The sequence below is a fragment of the Salmo trutta genome, chromosome 30, assembly GCF_901001165.1.
Source record: "Salmo trutta chromosome 30, fSalTru1.1, whole genome shotgun sequence".
Classification (NCBI taxonomy): Eukaryota; Metazoa; Chordata; class Actinopteri; order Salmoniformes; family Salmonidae; genus Salmo; species Salmo trutta.
In genome coordinates, this window is record NC_042986.1 from 20,951,989 (window position 1) to 20,974,509 (window position 22,521).

The 22,521-nt window shown below is 42.4% G+C and overlaps 1 protein-coding gene across 4 annotated transcripts in view; it reads right to left on the reverse strand.

The window, feature by feature from the left end:
• Positions 1 to 215: 215 nt before the first annotated feature.
• The window catches only part of atp13a2 (ATPase cation transporting 13A2), a 34,489-nt gene continuing 12,183 nt past the window's right edge, over positions 216 to 22,521 (reverse strand). For 3 of the 4 annotated variants that reach the window (XM_029723270.1, XM_029723272.1, XM_029723271.1), the window contains exons 14-29: positions 22,451 to 22,497; positions 22,107 to 22,295; positions 21,615 to 21,821; positions 21,389 to 21,499; positions 20,509 to 20,665; positions 20,219 to 20,330; positions 19,942 to 20,066; positions 19,484 to 19,668; positions 16,701 to 16,793; positions 16,472 to 16,551; positions 16,053 to 16,205; positions 15,838 to 15,934; positions 13,681 to 13,904; positions 7,497 to 7,648; positions 6,988 to 7,160; positions 1,294 to 1,461 (exon numbers count right to left, since the gene is read on the reverse strand). In XM_029723270.1, coding sequence (XP_029579130.1) covers positions 1,294 to 1,461; positions 6,988 to 7,160; positions 7,497 to 7,648; positions 13,681 to 13,904; positions 15,838 to 15,934; positions 16,053 to 16,205; positions 16,472 to 16,551; positions 16,701 to 16,793; positions 19,484 to 19,668; positions 19,942 to 20,066; positions 20,219 to 20,330; positions 20,509 to 20,665; positions 21,389 to 21,499; positions 21,615 to 21,821; positions 22,107 to 22,295; positions 22,451 to 22,497 — 2,273 coding nt within the window. Of the gene's footprint in view, positions 1,462 to 6,987; positions 7,161 to 7,496; positions 7,649 to 13,680; positions 13,905 to 15,837; positions 15,935 to 16,052; positions 16,206 to 16,471; positions 16,552 to 16,700; positions 16,794 to 19,483; positions 19,669 to 19,941; positions 20,067 to 20,218; positions 20,331 to 20,508; positions 20,666 to 21,388; positions 21,500 to 21,614; positions 21,822 to 22,106; positions 22,296 to 22,450; positions 22,498 to 22,521 lie in introns of all 4 variants that reach the window. The other variant, XM_029723269.1, reaches the window with a different exon arrangement.

Sequence of the window (22,521 nt, forward strand, 5' to 3'; positions counted from 1 at the left end):
TATCTCTATTCAAAAGTAGAGCAAATTAAATGGGAAAATACTTTTTCATAGTACTGTATCTATCAACCATTCACCTAGTGTTCAGTAACATCATCCGATGTTGGTTGTGAAAACTTTACATGCCAGAGGGTAACTCTGGATATTAAGGTTTTTCTGAAAGTCCTCTGTCTGCACTAAGAGGGGGAGACAGGATCAACAGGGTTTGAAGCTCTGAGTGAGAACAAAACGGCTTGTACATTTTTATTAAAATTATTTCTAAAATAATCCACTGCGTTTCTTTTATATCTCAACATGGCCATGACAGTTTAAAGTGATATTGATTTCACCACAGAAATGATACGTATATCTTCATCCACATTTGTTGTCCCCTATTGAACACATTGATGGGATTAAATTAGCTCTCTTGTAAACATTTCACTTTTCTCTATTGTGTTGCAACCACCTACCTCTGAGAAACATTAATTCAACCTGACAAGAACATTTAAAAAATAGTTTTATTCCTAATACTATTGAACATTTGAGCTTTTCATATCACTGGCTGGCATTTATTTTATTTAACTTGGCAAATCAGTTAAGAACAAATTCTAATTTACGATGGCCTACTCCGGACGACGCCCTATGGGACTCCCAATCACGGCCAGTTGTGATACAGCCTGGAATCGAACCAGGGTCTGTAGTGACACCTAACACTGAGATGCAGTGCCTTGTGCCACTCGGCAACCCAGTGGCGCAGTATTGTACTTCACACTACTGTTGAAAAGGAAAAATGTGTGAAACAGACTTCAGAGGTTTGTTCACTGTGACATTGTGGATGTGGCTCAGATCCTAGGCACTCTTTGGCTGGGGAAATATTGAGAGAGTTCGATTAAAATTAACCACGGTTCACCGGTCTATGGCCTGTGATGTAAATGAGGGAATGCGGTGAGGGAGGAGCACCTTTATCAAATTGAAGAGTAATCTGCACCACTCGGTCATGTCAAAAATGGAGCATGGTTTATCGATAAAATGTTAGAAAATTCTAACTTTCATTGGGAAGGCAGAAAGCGTTAATCTAAAGCAATCACTTTTACATGTGAACACAGAATCCTACTCATTACTTCACGTGCTTCACCTACATCACTTTTGTTTTGAGCCGACTTCGCCATCGGCCAGAGCTGGGCACTTGGCTGACTCATGCCCGGGAGGCAGCACGGTTCCAAAACTAATGCTATCGGTTTAGACTCCTCCCACCGAGGCAACCTGGGCCAGATAATCGAATCTCTCAATATTGTGCAATGGGAGGAGAGGCTGATGCTAGCTCAGGCCAATGACTGTGCACTGGGGCGGGACTAGTGGTTGGTCCAGGGGGGGCCAGGAGGGAGAGTCTGACAGGAGGACGTCTAGGCGCTTGTACTGCTTCTTGGACTGGTGCCTCCCTCGGAGCAGACGCAGGCAGTTCAGCATACCTCGGTCTATCAGCATCTACAGGAGAGCCAGTAGGATATAGTCACACAGTCATTGAGTACGTTTAAATGCATAGTAATAATTTGATATTAAACTGATTATGGCAGTATGCAGATTATGCAATAGTCATGTAAACACCTTACTCTGCTATCTTAATTGGCTTAAGGTCAAGTTCAAAGTAAGCATATGGGGCCTCTTATCAATCATGCGTCGGCACAAATCTGCGTAAACCATGTCTGGGATCATTTCCACACAAAATGTGATTTATCAATATAAACATTTGCTTGAGTGCATACATTTCACGCACAGCCATGACAATGCGTAGGCACAGTGCCAAGTGGTGGAATAAGGGAACTGCTTGTCAAGCGTAGAATGGGGAAAATGTGTGAAATTGTGAGTAATAATAATTTAAAAAAAATCTACTTCATTGCATTTTCATTGAATTCTTGCAACAAACTGTATCTTGTCAGGCTATATCACATAATTTCACCACAGTGGATTTGCTACGATAATTAGGGCTGAACCCAAATAGTCGACTGGTCAGTCGACCAAGCAAATATATATTTTTTCATGGCACATGAGAGCCCTGTCTTATTTGTGCCCATCTTAGTGAACTAATCCATAGTGGAGACTGAGACAAAGGCTCTGCATGGTCAATCTGACATCTGCAGTGGCCGTATAGCATTTACTGTGATGAGGCCTCCGCAGAAGTCTGAGCAAACATACATTTTGCACATCGCGGAGTAGAGCTATTGTCAAAGTGAGTACGTGTTCATACAGGACCTCCCGCCCCCACCTACCATCAACCAATCATGTCAATGCGGAGCTATAAGGAGCCCTCCGCCTTGATTTGGCCCCCAGAGGTTCCGCAGTTGCGTCACACCCGCCATACGAAGCCACCAACCATATTTACGTCTCAAGCATAAATTGGCTTTAATCCATTGTGGAGGCCACGGGGATGGCACAGTGCAAGAAGAAGTGTAGTGTGGCTGAAATGCACAATGCACCTCTCTCCAGAATGCGCGCTCTCCCGCCAATTTGTGTACATTCATTGTTTCATAACTTCATTGTGTGAATTGTTTGCGTCTATCAATTCCCCATTACATATCACCAGTAGTACATTTACCGTTAATGCCTAAATCTGTTTGTTTGGTTACGGTAATTTCTGTTAATGCATTCAATATATTATTATATTGTTTGCAGAGCACACAACCTATGCTACACTTTTGAGAAACATGTCAATTTAGTCAGTCTTTTGTTTGGAGCGTTCACAATCAGGTACAAGTAGGCCTATATGCTCGTAAGCCAATCAGTGTTTCTGATTGGCTTAACGCACTACCACCAATGAGCTGTGGAGCTTTTCAAAGTAGGCTAATGTTTTCTTCACCTCAAACGGCAAGCAAACAAAGTCTGTTTTTACATCCATTGAGAATGACAATAGTTCCTCAATGTATTTGAAAAATCTTTACAGTTCTCTCCTTTTCGATAACCACTCAGCGTGAAAGGGAAAAATGTAATTCTCTGATCCTTGGCCTAAGATAGTTGATACAACGTTTCAAGTTCATTGCAGACAGGGCCATGCATAGCCAATGTGATTTATAGGATATTTATTTTTATCAGGATATTTTCTACTTGCAGGCTGCAATGGTCTTATTTGTTTGCTTTATAGGCAATTTTTACATAGTTGGCAATAGAAGTTAAACCTAAAAAGTATCATTTCCATGCCAATCTATCGTGGAAGAGAGATTGACTTCGTCATTACTTGTTTTAGTAAGACGTGTTGACAAGCTGAATGTACCGAGCTGTTTGTTTAAACTACTAGCACACAGCTCGGACACCCATGCATACCACACAAGACATGCCAGCAGAGGTCTCTTCACAATCCCCAAGTCCAGAACAGACTATGGGGGGCGCACAGTACTACATAGAGCCATGGCTACATGGAACTCTATTCCACATCAGGTAACTGATGCAAGCAGTAGAATCAGATAAAAAAACTGGTAAAAATACACCTTATGGAACAACGGGGACTGTGAAGACACACACAGGTACAGACACACGCATACGCACACAAGCACTAGCACACACTCTACACACACATACATTGTAGATATGTGGTGGTGTAATAATGTTATATGATGTAAGTGTCTTAATGTGTTTGGACTCCTGGAAGAGTAGCTAATGGGAATCCCTAATAAATACAAAAATGTAATGTCATGTCGTATTTTAAATTGTATATAACTGCCTTAATGTTGCTGGGTCATTTGTGTCTTATTTCATCAAACAGTGTGCTTAAAGCATCAGACAAGCTCAATGCATATATAGTTGATTCTATTAAAACACATAGGTTGTGTCTATGGAAAAATATACACTGCTCAAAAAAATAAAGGGAACACTTAAACAACACAATGTTACTCCAAGTCAATCACACTTCTGTGAAATCAAACTGTCCACTTAGGAAGCAACACTGATTGACAATAAATTTCACATGCTGTTGTGCAAATGGAATAGACAACAGGTGGAAATTATAGGCAATTAGCAAGACACCCCCAATAAAGGAGTGGTTCTGCAGGTGGTGACCACAGACCACTTCTCAGTTCCTATGCTTCCTGGCTGATGTTTTGGTCACTTTTGAATGCTGGCGGTGCTTTCACTCTAGTGGTAGCATGAGACGGAGTCTACAACCCACACAAGTGGCTCAGGTAGTGCAGCTCATCCAGGATGGCACATCAATGCGAGCTGTGGCAAGAAGGTTTGCTGTGTCTGTCAGCGTAGTGTCTAGAGCATGGAGGCGCTACCAGGAGACAGGCCAGTACATCAGGAGACGTGGAGGAGGCCGTAGGAGGGCAACAACCCAGCAGCAGGACCGCTACCTCCGCCTTTGTGCAAGGAGGAGCAGGAGAAGCACTGCCAGAGCCCTGCAAAATGACCTCCAGCAGGCCACAAATGTGCATGTGTCTGCTCAAACGGTCAGAAACAGACTCCATGAGGGTGGTATGAGGGCCCGACGTCCACAGGTGGGGGTTGTGCTTACAGCCCAACACCGTGCAGGACGTTTGCCAATCTTGGTGTTCTCTGGCAAATGCCAAATTCGCCACTGGCGCCCTGTGCTCTTCACAGATGAAAGCAGGTTCACACTGAGCACATGTGACAGACGTGACAGAGTCTGGAGACGCCGTGGAGAACGTTCTGCTGCCTGCAACATCCTCCAGCATGACCGGTTTGGCGGTGGGTCAGTCATGGTGTGGGGTGGCATTTCTTTGGGGTGCCGCACAGCCCACCATGTGCTCGCCAGAGGTAGCCTGACTGCCATTAGGTACCGAGATGAGATCCTCAGACCCCTTGTGAGACCATATGCTGGTGCGGTTGGCCCTGGGTTCCTCCTAATGCAAGACAATGCTAGACCTCATGTGGCTGGAGTGTGTAAGCAGTTCCTGCAAGAGGAAGGCATTGATGCTATGGACTGGCCCGCCCGTTCCCCAGACCTGAATCCAATTGAGCACATCTAGGACATCATGTCTCGCTCCATCCACCAACGCCACGTTGCACCACAGACTGTCCAGGAGTTGGCGGATGCTTTAGTCCAGGTCTGGGAGGAGATCCCTCAGGAGACCATCCGCCACCTCATCAGGAGCATGCCCAGGCGTTGTAGGGAGGTCATACAGGCACGTGGAGGCCACACACACTACTGAGCCTCATTTTGACTTGTTTTAAGGACATTACAAAGTTGGATCAGCCTGTAGTGTGGTTATCCACTTTAATTTTGAGTGTGACTCCAAATCCAGACCTCCATGCGTTGATAAATTGGATTTCCATTGATTATTTTGGTGTGATTTTGTTGTCAGCACATTCAACTATGTAAAGAAAAAAGTATTTAATAAGATTATTTCATTCATTCATTCAGATCTAGGATGTGTTATTTTAGTGTTCCCTTTATTTTTTTGAGCAGTGTATATATATTTTAAACAATCAATTGTTCAAAGGAATGCCCTTCCGGTGAACCAATATTTTTGTTGTTGTTTGACAGCCCTAATAATAACCCATATAAAGTACAGTAATTTGTTCAATTAGAGGCTCGTGTGAAAATTAAACCGTTGTTGAAATACTATAAAAAAAGACTGCGATAATGGGAAATTGAATTAGAGATTTGGCATACGCTGCATTTCGCAGAGAGTGCGGTTTTTGGAGACGGGTGGGATTTCTTTTTGCAGAAAGTACTGATCGGCTTATCAGATATCGTTTTCCAAAACCAATTTATAGGATTTTTGCAAGGATTTAAGACCTACCTTAAAAAGACAAACATGCCATTCCGGTGAACATCAAGTGCTATCCAACCTCGGGTTTTGGGCAACGGGCACTTTTCAGTGGGAGCCAATGTTTTGGATGCAATCAGCAAAACGAACAGTAAAACACATCATTTCCATACAGGTGAAGTCAAGAGGGGTTTCTTTGCCATGATGCCATCAATGGGTTCCCAAATACGAACGGAGCAATAAACAACACCAACATCGCCACCATCCCAAAACTATTTCAACTATGTGAACAGAAAAGACTTCCACTTTTAATGTGTAGGTGATGTGCAGAAGATGCTGCTGAATGTGGTGGCAAGGTGGCACACACAACTTATTCATTCTGCAGAACAGTATTGTTGGCCTATACGCCTACAGGAGGGAGCTGTTGAGGATGGATTATTGGTGAGTGTTGCCTACTCATTTGAAGTATATTTGCCATTGCTAAAGCGATGTGAATTTTCATAATGGTTTTTACTGGTCAAGCCACAACTGAGCAAGCCAAAAAACGTTTCTATGTGGTTTCTATGTGTTTGATTCTATGAGTCGTCCTCCCCTCAGCAGCTTCTTGTGGTATTTATCAATGGTTATCTCCTACCGCTGTGCGTAAGACACTCGTAGGATTGTTTGATAAATCCCACTTTTTCCTATGTTATGAACATTCTCAATTCTGTTCTTAAGTAGTATTTTAGAATAGTTTCTACACAATATTGATAAATGAGGGCCCTGGTTTTCTAAGCAAATTTCAAATGATTAGGACAAGTAAACACCTTAAATTGGCCTTGCTGCGGTGTATTTGGTCTGCGTATGTGCTAGCTCCAGCCGAGTGAGCCTCCCACTTTCGCCCAAGTGAAGTGAGTTCGGAACAACTGAATGTATTCCTCTTTGAAGTAGTTTTCACATACACATTTTATTTGTCCAAACTCAGAATAAAATATGCTTCCGAAAAATAACATGGTCGCTGTGGTAGAGCGTTTATTTTGATTGCCGATTTTTCTGCATTTATCAGAGTGCCATCAAGTAGCCTGATTTCAGATGTGTCCATGTAAACAGGATTTTTTGGGGGAAATCGTTCTCGCAAAGCATGTAAATGTTTTAATCAAACTATTCTATTAATCTGACTATCCACAATAAATCGCATTATTGTGTGCATGTAACCATACTCACTAAGGGCTGAATCCTAACATGAGATTACCTCAAGGAAAGAAGGACAATTTTTAGAACAGGGCCCTAGGGTTGGCTCTGCATACAGTACCTCCAATAGGAAGCAGAAGACAAAGTTGAGTGAGGCCAGGGCCACCAGCAGGATTTTGAAGTTCATATCAGGGATGTTGTAAAGCTTCAGCAGCTTGCGCAGGAAAGGCACGGGAGCTAGCACCAGCCAACTCATCAGAGCGAACAAGACCAGCAGCACACACACAAAAACCACTGTTAGGAGAGAAAAAAGATGGGCATCATGTACGAGACCTTGGCAGCTACTGTGATTATCAGAGTTCACTGCTTAAAGAGATAGTTCACTCAAATCTAAGTGTCAGATGGTTTAGTACCTCAACATTGGTTTCAAGTGGATTTAAAACCACTTTTTAAATTGACCAATCAAGTAAACTATCCCTTACAGCACACTGAATGAACGTCAAGGGGGAAGGAGACCCAGCAACAGGTGATTTTTTTGTGACTTTGATTTGCAAGGCACGTTCATACAACGTTACCGAACCACACAAAGAATGATGTGATATGTCTGGAGCCCCTTGGTTGGTGCCTCACCGTTGTAGTACAGAGGTCTTTTGTAGGGGTATCCTTTAGTCACCACCACCGCCATGATGATGTACTGGTACCCTGACAGGTCAAACACGCTGGTGTCCTCAAGGTTGGGCAGGTTCGCTGCTCCTGACATTGTTGAATTGAGAGGAACAAACCTGAAAGGATGGATGAAGAGAGGAATAATTCATTCATTTACCTAGACGTTCCCCCAAAATGCACTGCATTTGTTGAAAGTCATTGAGCTGCTGTGTTTTTCATACATAATTTTAAACCTCAATGTGACTGAGTCAAACCCAAAACCCTTCTTATTATTCCTTTGGTCCTTCTCAAGGATCTATTCCAATGAGAAACCCTTCATTTCCCCTCCTCAAAATATCAGAACATTATTCTGTGTCATTAAGAATAAGGCTGGGAATTGTCAGGGACATCACGATACTTAGGTGCTGATACAATATGTATTGAGATTTTATTGGGATTCTATGTTCCAAACATATTGCACACTATATGTTTGCCTCAGATGGACAAGAGAGAGCAATAAGTGCTAAAAACATGTTGGGAAATGAGTGCTAAAAACATGTTAGCTCACCATTTAAAAAGAACATGGAGAACAAGCTATAGGATGAGTTTTGGAGCAGGTACAGCCGACTAAACTAGATGTAGCTAACATTAACTACCTACCAATTATTAAAACAAATATTTTTTATTTTATTTTAGAATCGATAAGTGGAGTCAGAGTATCGTATATAAAAATCGGAAAAATATTGAGATACTGTTTCGATCCCCATCACTAATTACTAATATTATGAGGGCTGACCACATTTAGTCGACTGGTTGATTGTTTGGTTGATAGGCTGTTGGTCGACAAAGATTTTTTTAGTCGAGCAGTGGCAAATGTATATAAAAACAATTATGGCACACGAGACAACTGTCTGTTTCACGCCTGTCAGAATCCATTGCGGAGGCCGTCGTGATGGCACACCAGTATCACCAGTAGAACATCTACCGTTAATTCCTAATCTACAATGTTTGTTTGGTTTATTTCTGTTAATGCATTCAAAATATTATTATTACAGTCTTACCGTTGTCATTGTCGGAGTGTGCACGTTGTTTGCAGAGTGCACAACCTTGGCTACACTTGTGAGAAAAGTTTGTTTATTTCATTCCATTTGTGAATTTATTCATTGACTTTTGTTTGGAGAGCTCTTGTCAATCTTGAGTAAGGACACGCAACTGATTACGCATATAGAAGTAGGACTAGTCTACCTGGCCTGAGTGCAAATGTAGGCCTATAAAATGTACCCATTTGGGGATCTGATACTATTTCTGATTTTCTTAACTCACCATCAATGTGGAGCTTCTCAAAGTATTTTTTTCTTTGCATCAAACAGCAAGTAAATAAAGTCTGTTTTTACATCCATTGATAATGACAATCAGGGCTGGCCCTCCCATTAGGCGGCCACCTATGGTGGCACTGACAATTGGCTGCCACCATCTGGCTCCCTGATCGGCTACTACAACGCCCGCGGCACCCCAGCCCATAGCGTTGCTGCAGTTCCCGCCCCCACCCCATTCCCGCTTCTCCCGAAGTTCACTTCCTACTATCATCGGTAGCTATGGTGCTGTGAATGTTTTTATGGGATTATCTAATTGTGAAATATTAATAAAAATGAATCTGCCAATTAAATTATGGTATTTTTTGGGGGCGGTTGTGTGTGACGAAAACGATTAGTGATTAAGGCAGTAGCATAACCTAGCCTGTTAACGTTAGCTAGCTACTACTAGTGGATATAATTTTAGCTAAAAGTAATCTATAGAGATTTGAAACTATTTGCTACCATGTCTAAGAGACAAAAACTATCAGGAAGCGAATATATATTTTTTTTAAACAATGAGAAAAGAGGCACAATCTCTAAACCAAAGTATTCACTGGTGAAATGTATCAGTGTGCAGCAATGTCCATCCACCAGTGTGGAGAATGACAAGCCTAGGAATGGAACCAGGGACTTTAAGAATCTTTCCGCCTCCTCAGCTCGCATGAGAAGATGCATGACCACCTAGATAGTTTCCAGAGGTAGAAGGAGCAGGAGATCAGGCTGGTGTCTAAGCAAACTCAGACGATTTGATTTCAGGACCATGGACAGCTACCGAGAGAAAACATCACTGACTGCAATGCAGCACCACAGCAGAGGAAAAGGCCAATCAAGGCGGAGACAAAAATAAATAAAATGCTGAAACTGATGTTGGACAATCAAATTCGATATGTAAATAAACAACATTTGTTAAGGCTGGGTCAATGACATAAAGCTTATTTTACACTGCTCCAGCGAAATGACGCCCACCGTGCATTTATGAAAGCACTTGTTTCCAAAGCTCAAATGATCTTACTCTGTTTTACAGTTCTACAGGAATATTAAAATACTTACAGTTGAAGTCTGAAGTTTACATACACTTAGGTTGGAGTCATTAAAACTCGTTTTTCAACCACTCCACAAATTTCTTGTTAACAAACTATAGTTTTGGCAAGTCAGTTAGGACATCACATTTGTGCATGACACAAGTAATTTTTCCAACAACTGTTTACAGACAGATTATTTCACTGTATCACAATTCCAGTGGGTCAGAGGTTTAGATACACTAAGTTGACTGTGCCTTTAAAAAACGTGGAAAATTTCAGAAAATGTCATGTCTTTAGAAGCTTCTGATGGACTAATTGACATTTCAGTCAATTGGAGGTGTACCTGTGGATGTATTTCAAGACCTACCTTCAAACTCAGTGCCTCTTTGCTTGACATCATGGGCAAATCTAAAGAAATCAGCCAAGACCTCAGAAAAACATTTGTAGACCACAAGTCTGCTTCATCCTTGGGAGCAATTTCCAAACGCCTGAAGGTACCACGTTCACCTGTACAAACAATAGTACGCAAGCATAAACACCATGGGACCACGCAACCGTCATGCCGCTCAGGAAGGAGACACGTTCTGTCTCCTAGAGATGAACGTACTTTGGTTTGAAAAGTGCAAATCAATCCCAAATCAACAGCAAAGGACCTTGTGAAGATGCTGGAAGAAACAGGTACAAAAGTATCTATATCTACAGTAAAATGAGGCCTATTTCGACGTAACCTGAAAGGCCACTCAGCAAGGAAGAAGCCACTGCTCCAAAACCGCCATTAAAAAGCCAGACTACGGTTTGCAACTGCACATAGGGACAAAGATTGTACTTTTTGGAGAAATGTCCTCTGGTCCAATGAAACAAAAATCTAACTGTTTGGCCATAATGACCAACATTATGTTTGTAGGAAAAAGGGGGAGGCTTGCAAGCCGAAGAACACCATCCCAACCGTGAAGCACGGGGGGTGGCAGCATCATGTTGTGGGGTGCTTTGCTGCAGGAGGGAATGGTGCACCTCACAAAATAGATGGCATCATGAGGGAGGAAAATTATGTGGATATATTGAAGCAACATCTCAAGACATCAGCCAGGAAGTTAAATCTCGGTCGCAAATGGGTTTTCCAAATGGCCAAGGACCCCAAGCATACTTCCAAAGTTGTGGCAAAACGGCTTAAGGACAACAAAGTCAAGGTATTGGAGTGGTCATCACAAAGCCCTGACCTCAATCCTATAGAAAATTTGTGGGCAGAACTGAAAAAGCGTGTGCGAGCAAGGAGGCCTAGAAACCTGACACCAGCTCTGTCAGGAGGAATGGGCCAAAATTCACCCAACTTATTGTGGGAAGGTTTTGGAAGGCTACCCAAAACGTTTGACCCAAGTTAAACAATTTAAAGGCAATGCTACCAAATACTAATCGAGTGCATGTAAACTTCTGACCCACTGGGAATGTGATGAAAGAAAGAAAAGCTGAAATAAATAATTCTCTCTACTATTATTCTGACATTTCACATTCTTAAAATAAAGTGGTGATCCTAACTGACCTAAGACAGGGAATTCTTACTAGGATTAAATGTCAGGAATTGTGAAAAACTGAGTTTAAATGTATTTGGCTAAGGTGTATGTAAACTTCTGACTTCAACTGTATGTTAAATATGTTATATAAAAGTGTTATTTTTTATTGTAATTGTAACAATTATGGGGTCGTGCCATGATAACAGGTGGGATATTATTATTAAAAAAACTTGGTTTCCTACTATAGGTAGTAGGTTGCATAGTGATAGCAACATTGTAACTCCCCGATGCAGAGGTTAAAGTAAAATTCCCTTCTGCCTGGTAAGGGACCTCCTATATGTGCATGCGTGCACCAAACGTTTTTATGGGCATAAACATAGAATTTCATATATATTGGAGCCTATTTCTTCATCTTCCAAAAAATAAGTGGTAAGCCTACCTGTTTGACACACACAATTATCCTATTCATAGATGTCGGTATAGCCAAATACTGTCGCATGCACTGATTAAATACCTCCGTGTCTGGGAAGGGCTTGGTGTGTTTGACTAAAACCAGGGCTCGAATTGAGTGAGGGTATCACATACTCTTTGTTAAAGAAAAGGGCAAAAAGGATATCTATTGTTTGCTTTATATTTGGAAATAAAATCATAAAACGTATCCAGATTATATCAAGCGTTCTTTAACAATGCTTAACTCGGTGATGCCTTATGGTAGAAACAAGCTCTAAAATGCCCGCGAAAGACGTGACTCTGATGCATATGGGGATATATTGATTCCTCTCTATGACAATCTGAAGCTAAAACTGCAGCCTATAATATTCGAGGAGACGTATAAAATAAAATTGACTTTGCTATTCTGTCCCTATTAATTGAGCTTTTCTCTTTCTGAAAAGAGAAGATGTTTGTTTAAACCCAGGCAGCTTTTAGGGAAGCACTTTTGTTGTTGGGTTATACAACGGACGAGTAGCCAGCAGTTGAAGCTTACAGTTTTCTGTGTCAGTAGAGCCTCTGTCTGGGTAGAAAGGTGTCATTCTTAGATTAATTGGGATGTCTAAGATGTAATTATTTTTGTCTCGCCTAGGGCGGCAGAATGTCCAGGGCATTGGTGATTTTATCAATGTAAATCAGATTGAAAATATTAGACTATGTTATTGACATTGAACTGATTATATAGCCTACTAACCAGATGTGTTAAAAATTGTTTAATTTCTAGCATAGGCCTATTAATTGGGCTGCTATTATGTTCTGTTCCTCCGACTTTTAGCTGAGAAATAAATTGGCCCAAGGCCAAACCTATTGGGGGGGGGGCATATTTTTTCCGGCCCTGACGACAATAGTTCCTCAACATAGCCTATTTGACAAATCTTTCCAACTCTCCCTTTCGAATACCACTCAGCATGAAAGGGGAAAAAAAGTAATGCTGTGATCTGGTGGAAACGTCATAAAATTGGCATACCTGATTACTTCTTATCCTTTGCGCTAAATAGCCTACTGCAGTGTCTGTCCGGAGCTCACTGGTGCTGGAAACTAAGGGCCCAGAATATTTTCTACAATGTTGCAAGTTTGCTAGCACAAGTTTCCCACCGGACCAAGTTAATACAATAGTTGATACAATGTTTTAAGTTTCTTGCAGACAGGCCATGCATAGCCAATGTGATTTATAGGATATTTATCTGAATATTTTCTACCTGCAGGCTGCAATTTTTTTAATTTGTTTGCTTTATGTAGGCTATTTTCACATATTGGCAATGGCAATAGAGTTACTTTTAGATTGGTAACATTTTCATTTAAATAGAATTTTGATGAACCACATGATATTGATTTAGAAATATGAAGACTATAAATTAAACTGTTCCACGGAAATGTGCATATGGAAATCATAACTGGCACACAGATCAGTAGAACTGGTACGATAACTTGGCACTCCAAATGCAAAAGGCTGGTGTAGCCCAATACTGGCAACTTCAGGAGCATAACAGCAAAATCTGCAGCGGGGGAGGATGGCCGGGAACAGGTTTTTTTCTTCTGGTTAGGCTATATTGATCTCTGGCGCCCTCTTTAGTAATTTGTGTCTTAACAAGCTCAGTAACCTACATATAGTTGATTCATTCAAACATAGGGTGTGTCTATATATGGAAAAATACACGTTTTAAAATGTCGACCAAAATGTCCCCGACAAAGATTATTATTTTTTTTTGTCGGGGACAGCCCTAAATATTATACAGTATTAAAGGTGCTATACAAATCAAGCTGATCATAATCACTATTCATAAATGGTTCTTACCAGTCCTGGGAGGTGGTGATCAGCAGAGCAGACACCTGGCCCAGGATGAGAAGTAGGGTGTGCAGCGTCAGGCTAGCCAGGACTGGCAGCGCCAGCAAGCTGGCTGGGGGCCGCTGGGGGTGCAGCTCTGTGCTTGGGCCCCCTTTCCCCATGACGATAGCCAGCAGCGTCACCAGGACCATGTCAAAGAACAGGAACTGCAGGTCGGCCAGGTTAGTCTTCTCCTGAATGGGGTACACAAAATAGAATCAACACGTGCTATAGGTGGGGGAGGGTAAAATAACATTCCAAGGCTATTCTTCAGATCCAGAAAAATGTGTTGTGATACAGTTGAAGTCGGAAGTTTACATACACCTTAGCCAAATATATTTAAAATCAGTTTTTTACAATTCCTGACATTTAATCCTAGTAAAGATTCCCTGTCTTAGGTCAGTTAGGATCACCACTTTATTTTAAGAATGTGAAATGTCGAGAGAATGATTTATTTCAGCTTTTCTTTCTTTCATCACATCCCCAGTGGGTTAGAAGTTTACATACACTCAATTAGTATTTGGTAGCATTGCCTTTAAATTGCTTAACTTGGGTCAAATGTTTTCCCACAATAAGTTGGGTGAATTTTGGCTCATTCCTCCTGACAGAACTGGTGTAAATGAGTCAGGTTTGTAGGCCTCCTTGCTCGCACACGCTTTTTCAGTTCTGCCCACAAATTTTCTATGGGATTGAGGTCAGGGCTTTGTGATGGCCACTCCAATACCTTGACTTTGTTGTCCTTAACTTCTTTGGGATAGGGGCCGGATTAAAAAACGTACCCGATTTAAGCCATTTTGCCACAACTTTGGAAGTATGCTTGGGGTCATTGGCCATTTGGAAGACCCATTTGCGACAGAGCTTTAACTTCCTGACTGATGTCTTGATGTTGCTTCAATATATCCACATGATTTTCTTCCCTCATGATGCCATCTATTTTGTGAAGTGCACCAGTCCCTCCTGCAACAAAGCACCCCCACAACATGATGCTGCCACCCCTGTGCTTCACGGTTGGGATGGTGTTCCCTCGGCTTCCAAGCCTCCCCCTTTTTCCTACAAACATAACGATGGTCATTATGGCCAAACAGTTCTATTTTTGTTTCATCAGACCAGAGGACATATCTCCAAAAAGTACAATCTTTGTCCCCATGTGCAGTTGCAAACAGTAGTCTGGCTTTTTTTAATGGCGGTTTTGGAGCAGTGACCTCTTCCTTGCTGAGCGGCCTTTCAGGTTATGTCAATATAGGACTCGTTTTACTGTGGATATAGATACTTTTGTACCCGTTTCCTCCAGCATCTTCACAAGGTTCTTTGCTGTTGTTCTGGGATTGATTTGCACTTTTCGCACCAAAGTACGTTCACCTCTAGGAGACAGAATGCATCTCCTTCCTGAGCGGTATGACGGCTGCATGGTCCCATGGTGTTTATACTTGCGTACTATTGTTTGTACAGATGAACGTGGTACCTTCAGGCGTTTGGAAATTGTTCCCAAGGATGAACCAGACTTGTGGAGGTCTACAATTTTTTTCTGAGGTCTTGGTTGATTTCTTTAGATTTTCCCATGATGTCAAGCAAAGAGGCACTGAGTTTGAAGGTAGGCCTTGAAATACATCCACAGGTACACCTCCAATTAACTCAAATGATGCCAATTAACCTATCAGAAGCTTCTAAAGCCATGACATAATTTTCTGGAATTTTCCAAGCTGTTTAAAGGCACAGTCAACTTAGTGTATGTAAACTTCTGACCCACTGGAATTGTGATACAGTGAATTATAAGTGAAATCTGTCTGTATACAATTGTTGGAAAGATTACTTGTGTCATGCACAAAGTAGATGTCCTAACCGACTTGCCAAAACTATAGTTTGTTAACAAGAAATTTGTGGAGTGGTTGAAAAACGAGTTTTAATGACTCCAACCTAAGTGTAGGTAAACTTCCGACTTCAACTGTACATACAATAATTAAGTTAAAAACATGCTATAGTATTTTGGCTAAAGTGATGAAACATGAGAAAGTATACACAATGAACCCCTCCAAACTACTGCACACATTATCTGGCATATCTCCTGTCTTTCTTTCCAGGGGTAAAGAAACACTATAAGCTTGGCAGAACAACTACTGTAGAACTCACAGTGTAGAGGATGAGCACAGAGGAGAACTGGATGAGACTGTACAAGGCCATGTACTTGAAGAGACTGAATGATGTCACCAGAGAACACCGGCCCTCCCTGTGAGACAGAGGAAGAATCACCCTTGTTAAAAAGAATGACAACAGCACATATTATTTTTCCTATGACATTACTGTTGGATGTCAGGCTACTCTTGAACAGAGTGTGGTGACCTTACCGGATGAGTAGAGGCACACAGCTGATGTTGTCTGACTTAGAGGTGAAGGGAGAGGCCACGGATGCCTCTGCCTCTGACAGAGACACGCCTACATCTGCGGCCCTTAGAGCTCCGCAGTCGTTGGCCCCGTCTCCGCACATGCCCACACGGTAGCTACACAGGGGAGGGAGAAAGGGTGAAAACGTAGGACTATTCCATTTTCACACTACCGAGCTGTGCCGAAGAGAGCCAATCAATGGAAGAATCTGCCTGTCTGTCCATCTATCCTTTCATGTACCTTAATTTGCTACCGAGTTCCTTTGTGTCTTCCTCCTTTTCCCTATGCATGACTCTACCCTCCACCTCTCTCAATCTAGGCTGGTCTCTTCTTCCCTGACTGGTTTCCTCTGTTCTTTCCACCTCTGCTCCCCCTCTCTTACTTCAGTTTCTGCAGCTCTGTGACCAGCTGAGTCTTCTGTTCAGGGGCCATCCGTGCGTAGACCGTTCCCCGCATCAACACCTGAAAACACAACGCACTCATAATGCATTGCCTATTCTACATAATAGCATCGTACTGACCATTCAGAACCATTTCCCCAGTAAGTGTTAAAACTATTCAGCTAACTTGGTGGCTGTTGAGTAGAGTGGACAATGGGAAGGTGGTCTCACCTTTGGCAGATACTCAGGGAAGTGGTCACACAGGGCGGAGAAGGACTTTCCATTGATGGCCAGGTGATAGTTGATAACACCCTGGTACAGACCCTGAGAAAGCAAGGGGCGGTGAACTGGAGTATTACAAACAGTACCTTCCGTAATAGGTATAGCACAAGGCATAGGTCTGTCTCAAAATAAAATTATAACATGAAAGAACAGTGGGGTGGATCCTAACATCCACTTCCTAAAATGTTTCACTTAGTCTCCCATTGACATCAATGCATGACTAGACTTGTGGCGGTCATGACATTTCGTCAGCCGGTGATTGTCAAGTAAATAACTGCCGGTCTCACTGTAATTGACCGTTAATTAAAATAAACACATTTAGCCTCTCCTGGCTTCCACGCATAGCCTACAAGCCACTGATGCAGACCTTTGGAACATTTACATTTTAAAAAGTCTAATAAATCCATGTAATATAGCCTACACCATCACAATAAATCCATCATTTATTTTAGACATGTCTAAAGAAACATGATATGAAGAAAATGTAGTCTATTTCAGAAGAACAGAATAGCATACTCTGAGTTGTCCTTATGTTAAGCCCTGATTTGGCTATGCCATATAGCTGTGGGCTACACTGGTTCCTTTAGCAGACAAGATTTTCTTAGAATTCTGTGGCATTATTTTATAGCATGAAGAATACAACTGAACATAGCTGAATAAAATAGAAAGGATATTTTCTCCAAACGATTTGAGGGAGTGCGCACATGCGACTATTCTGTGGTGAGCAGTTAACAAAGAAACAGGCACTCATATGTGCTTAATTTAGTTATTTATGTAACTTTAGTTATGTTTAGTTGTGATACAAATATTGTCCTATATGTTATGATTTTTTAATACATAATACTAAGGCTTCATGATGCGACTAATGATGATTTGACAAAAGTTGCATAAAAGGCATGAGCTCTGCCTTTTGTTTTTGTGCAGGCTATACACACTTCATCAGTCTCTCATTCACAATTTGAAAAGCACTTGATAATGCCTCGAATTTCTCGGCTGCATCCCCTTTGGGCTCCCGCAGTCTAAGACACTGCATCTCAGTGCTAGAGGCATCACTACAGACCCTGGTTCGATTCCAGGCTGTATCACAACCAGCCGTGATTGGGAGTCTCATAGGGCGGCGCACAATTGGCCCAGCATCGGCCGGGTTAAGGTTTGGCCAGGGTAGGCCGTCATTCTAAATAAGAATTTGTTCTTAACTGACTTGCCTAGTTAAATAGAGGTAAAATAAAAAATAAATAATTGTGTTGCAGTAATGCCCCCTAAGAAAATCCATGCCTGTTATGGCCAGTGTCCATTGTGCCCTTGGGCTGAATATAATAATTCCCTTCTCCCGACTGTGTGCCGAAGCACCTCTAACTCACATGATTGGGTCTTTCTCACAGGCTACAAGTGAAGCCTGACACATCGGGAAGGAAACTGCGTGCGTCCTTGACCAATTCCGAGGCGCATATTGAAGATATTGGAAGAACTGTCCACATTTACTTTTTGTCAGCCAACAAGATGAGTAGGCCTAACGAACAGCAAAAGCATTAGCCTATGTCAATCTACTATCCTCCATTGTACAAAAGTTGACCTATTCTATTCTGTGTGATAAATAAATATTCCAAACATAGTCTGGGACAGTTGTGGGATGTGATAGATCCTAAATTAATACAACCACTAGCATCAAAAAACCTGTTTTAAGCAATGAGCCTGACGCAACAATTCAGAACGTTTAGCTCAAAATGTTGATAAACTATTAGGCCATTTCTTCACATTATAAGCGCAGCAATGTGGACACGGCAGTAGGCTATAAGCGCAAATGTTCAATTCAATAATCTTCCCCAAACTTGAAACTCACATGCTGCGTATGCATGCCAGTTAAGGCTCGACACTCGTTGTAAAGCCGATTAATGTGCTTCATTTTAAGAAGTTATTTGGCCACTTTAGTTGTGATACCAACCTAATCAAAACGTATAGCCCAGGCAACATGAGGTGTTCGACTATGATTTCTAAAAGTAAAAAAAAAAGTTGCGCCTGTTTCTTGCCTTAAACTGGGCATTTAATATATATATATATATATGATAGGCTAATATTGTCACCCATCAGATTATTCTTGATTTTCTCTCATCTTTACTAAATAATATGTGTGTGAAATTCATTTTGATTTCAAATGGACCATTATCATGCACCTGTCTCAAAACGGGGGCAAAAAAATACATGTCATCTATGCACTTAAATAGAAAATGGAGGATGCTTTCCCCGTGGTTAATTTTTATGCCAGCCAGATAGGCTATACTCCTGTTGTAAAGTAAAGCAATGAGCTTAATATTAGGAAAGTTTAGAAATAAATATAGTAGGCCTAGCCTATAGAAAGTTTATGGGATCCTCCTATTTTTAATAGAGGCCATCAATCTGTTTTCTCATGCAATTGCATAGCCTATAGAAATGTTGCACAACAAGAGCTCATGGGCTCTGAAAAAGTTTTTGATTACATTTGTATTGATGTCAGAGTGATTACAGGGACAATAGAGTGCTGAGTACCAGGCAGTTAGAAAGTTTGGTAGGCTACTAATGACTTTCAGAAGCCTAATTATCGTGACTCAGTGGTCACATGGAATTTGAATATCATCATGACTCGTGACCGCTGGTGTGGCGGTAATACGGTCACCGTAACAGCCCTATGAATGACCAAGTGAAAATTCGACTTAAGTGGAAGTTATGAATCGCCCTAGCATGAGGTAAAGACAAACCTGAGTGTACATGTCTATGGAGCTCTGTGTAGCTGTGGCCTCCGTCCCTCCTTCCCCCAGGTGGAAGCGCAGTGAGGGCATAGACTGGCCCGTCTGGGGGGTGGCGTGAACAAAAATCACCCTCTCGTTTGAGCCCACCATCCCACAGGTTCGAGCCACATTGACTGCAGTCAGAACATTGTCACCTGTGAAGTAGGAAAGGAACTACTTAGGCAGATGGCCTGCTGTGGGACATACTGTAATATCTTTGAGTGAGAGGATTGGACTTAAGAGTGTATGCCTTAGAATGGGTTGCTCTGGAGGGCCATAGCGTGTGCATGTTTTGTTCTAGCCAGCACTAACCCTCCTGGGGGGGAAAAAATCCTGTACACTGCGGTCCTCTATGGCCATGACTGATATTTCTAATAGTCAAATTATGTTTGGGTTACAAAGACAGAAAAGAGATATGCTATTCATACCAGTGACCATAACGGTACGAAGATGTGCCAATCTGAGGGTAGTGATGACCTCGGCACTCTCCGGCTTGACCAGATTCTTCATCACCAGCAGACCCAGGAACTGCATGTCTCGCTCTACCTCTCCCCTGTGGACACCAACACAGCTCCATCAACACCTACTGACGTGATAGTTCACCAGCGGAGCTATAGGCACAGGTTTAGAAGAATTCATTGAGGACTTGGGTGGCAACTAGAAGGGACATAACCGCATTTGATGTTCTTCATAAAAATGTCTTACCGTTCAATGGTGCTCAAGTCAGTCTGCCCATGCAGAGTTTTGTAGCCGAGAGCTAGCACCCTGAAGCCGTCACTTGCGAAAGTACGCAAGGTGTTTGAGAATTGTGCAGGCACTGCAAGTCACGGGTTAAAAGACAGTAGAAGTAAACAATAACCAAAAAAAGACAGACTTAAAACACAATTTCATCACAAACCAGTGCCAATGCTAATCTTACAGCAACTTATTCTTTCTGTGAAATATCTATTTCAATTCATAGCTCTCTCCAATCTGTCTCCCTCTCTCTTCCATACCGCTTTCTCTCAGGCAGAGGCTGGCCACCATCTCTGGGGCCCCTTTGATAAAGGCGAGGGACGACTGTCCCTCGGGAGCCACCGTCACCACACTCATCCGCTGGAGGGACGAGGAGAAAGGGAAACGCTGCACGAGGGCCACCGCCTCATGGATGGACTGATGGGACAGGAGAGAAGAAAAGCATGGTTAAACTCCCTGGCTTGAATCCTTCATCATAAGGCCTTCATAATGGTGTTAAAGCGATTTCACAGACGTCATGATAACTGGAAGTCAGTTTATGACAATGGCCTTAACACTCCTGACACAAACCACTAACTACTGTAGGTCAGTGTTTCCCAAACACAGTCCTGGCTACCCCAAGGGGTGCACATTTAGGTTTTTTGTCCTAGCACTACACAGCTGATTCAAATAATCAACTCATCAAGCTTTGATTATTTGAATCAACTGTGTAGTGATAGGGCAAAAACCAAAATGTGCACCCCTTGGAGTCCCCAGGACCAAGTTTGGGAAACGCTGATCTGGGTAAAGGGATTCAAGTGTACCCAATGACACAAATATTGCAGAGTTCCTATGAATAATGAATGAATAATCTGAGAAGAACCCAAGAACAAATACAACCTCGTCAGTAGATGGGGAAGGCTAGGTAGGTCACTATTAACCTTGTGAGCCAGACTTGAAGTCTGTCACTACGGAAACAGGTCCACATAGCCCTAGGCCTTGATAGTGCAACTTTTTCATAGTGCCAACCCCTTTGGTGTCCACAGATCTGGGCCGACAATAAAAGCTAAGAGCTTCTTCCACCACATTGATTGAATTCACTTATTCAATTCCTTCAGATCTGTGAACACCACAGGGGCCATGACCACGTGGGATACTCACTACACTCTCAGATTGGAGCTGAGGGGCAGGGGGTCGCATCACTGCCAGAACCCTGTGACCTCCGAACTCTGAGTCTAACGTTTTGTCATCCCCTGCAGGCTCCTCCAGCTCCTGGCAGGAAAAGTCAGTCAGTCACACAAATGAAATACTCAGCCCCTATTGAAGAAATGACTTTGCACCTAGTACAAACACTCCATAAATATGGTTATTGGTTTCTCAGTCTTACCCAGCCAGTGGACTCGATCATCTTGAGCTCTAGAGGGTCTCCCAGGGGTTCTCCCCCCAGCAAGGCCACAGAGTGGCAGCAGGCCATTGCAGAGAGCATGGGCCCCTGGGGCAGGAGGCGTGGGTCAGGGACCAGCTCAGAGAACCCAGCTCCACTACCCTCCATCACCCCCCACACGTCCAGTCCCTCCTCAGTCAGAGTGCCTGTCTGAATAGAGAGGAATAGAGAGTAGAGACACACTTCCTGCTTCAAAATAGTTCTTCACCAGGGTCATATTCAGTTCAGTAGAGCGTAACGTAGCAGAGCGTTTTGCAAAGAAAAACAAAAACTTGTGTAGTAGCGCCGTTTCAAAATGTTTTCTCCTGTTGTGTGCTTACAGAACATGACCAAGAGATGATTTCAACTGCTGTCAGTCCTCCTAGCTGCGTCCGCCCCAAAACACACACACACACACACAAACACACACTAGAGCATACTGGTTTGGGGCCTCACCTTGTCAAAGCAAAAGAGCGAGACCTTCCCAGAGATGTTGATGCGCGGGGGGCTTATGCAGAAGACCCCTTCTCTCTTCAGACGACCCTGGGCGTAAATGGTACCGGTGGTGATAGCAGCAGGGAGGGCAGGGGGCACCACGATGGTCACAATATCCAGAGCCCGAATCACCAGCTCCCACCACGTGGTCTAGAGACACAATTACATCTTATTAAGAAATAATCCTCAGACGGTCAAATATTTTTGTCCAGCTCCAAGATCACCACATTGTTGTTTGTTTATCTAATCAATTAGGGTGGAAATGAACTCATGGTATTAATAAGGTTGGTATGGCAAATACTTACGTTGGTTCTGCTTAGGATCACAATGCTGTATACTGTGCCACACAATGCTGAAACACAATTAAATATTGGTT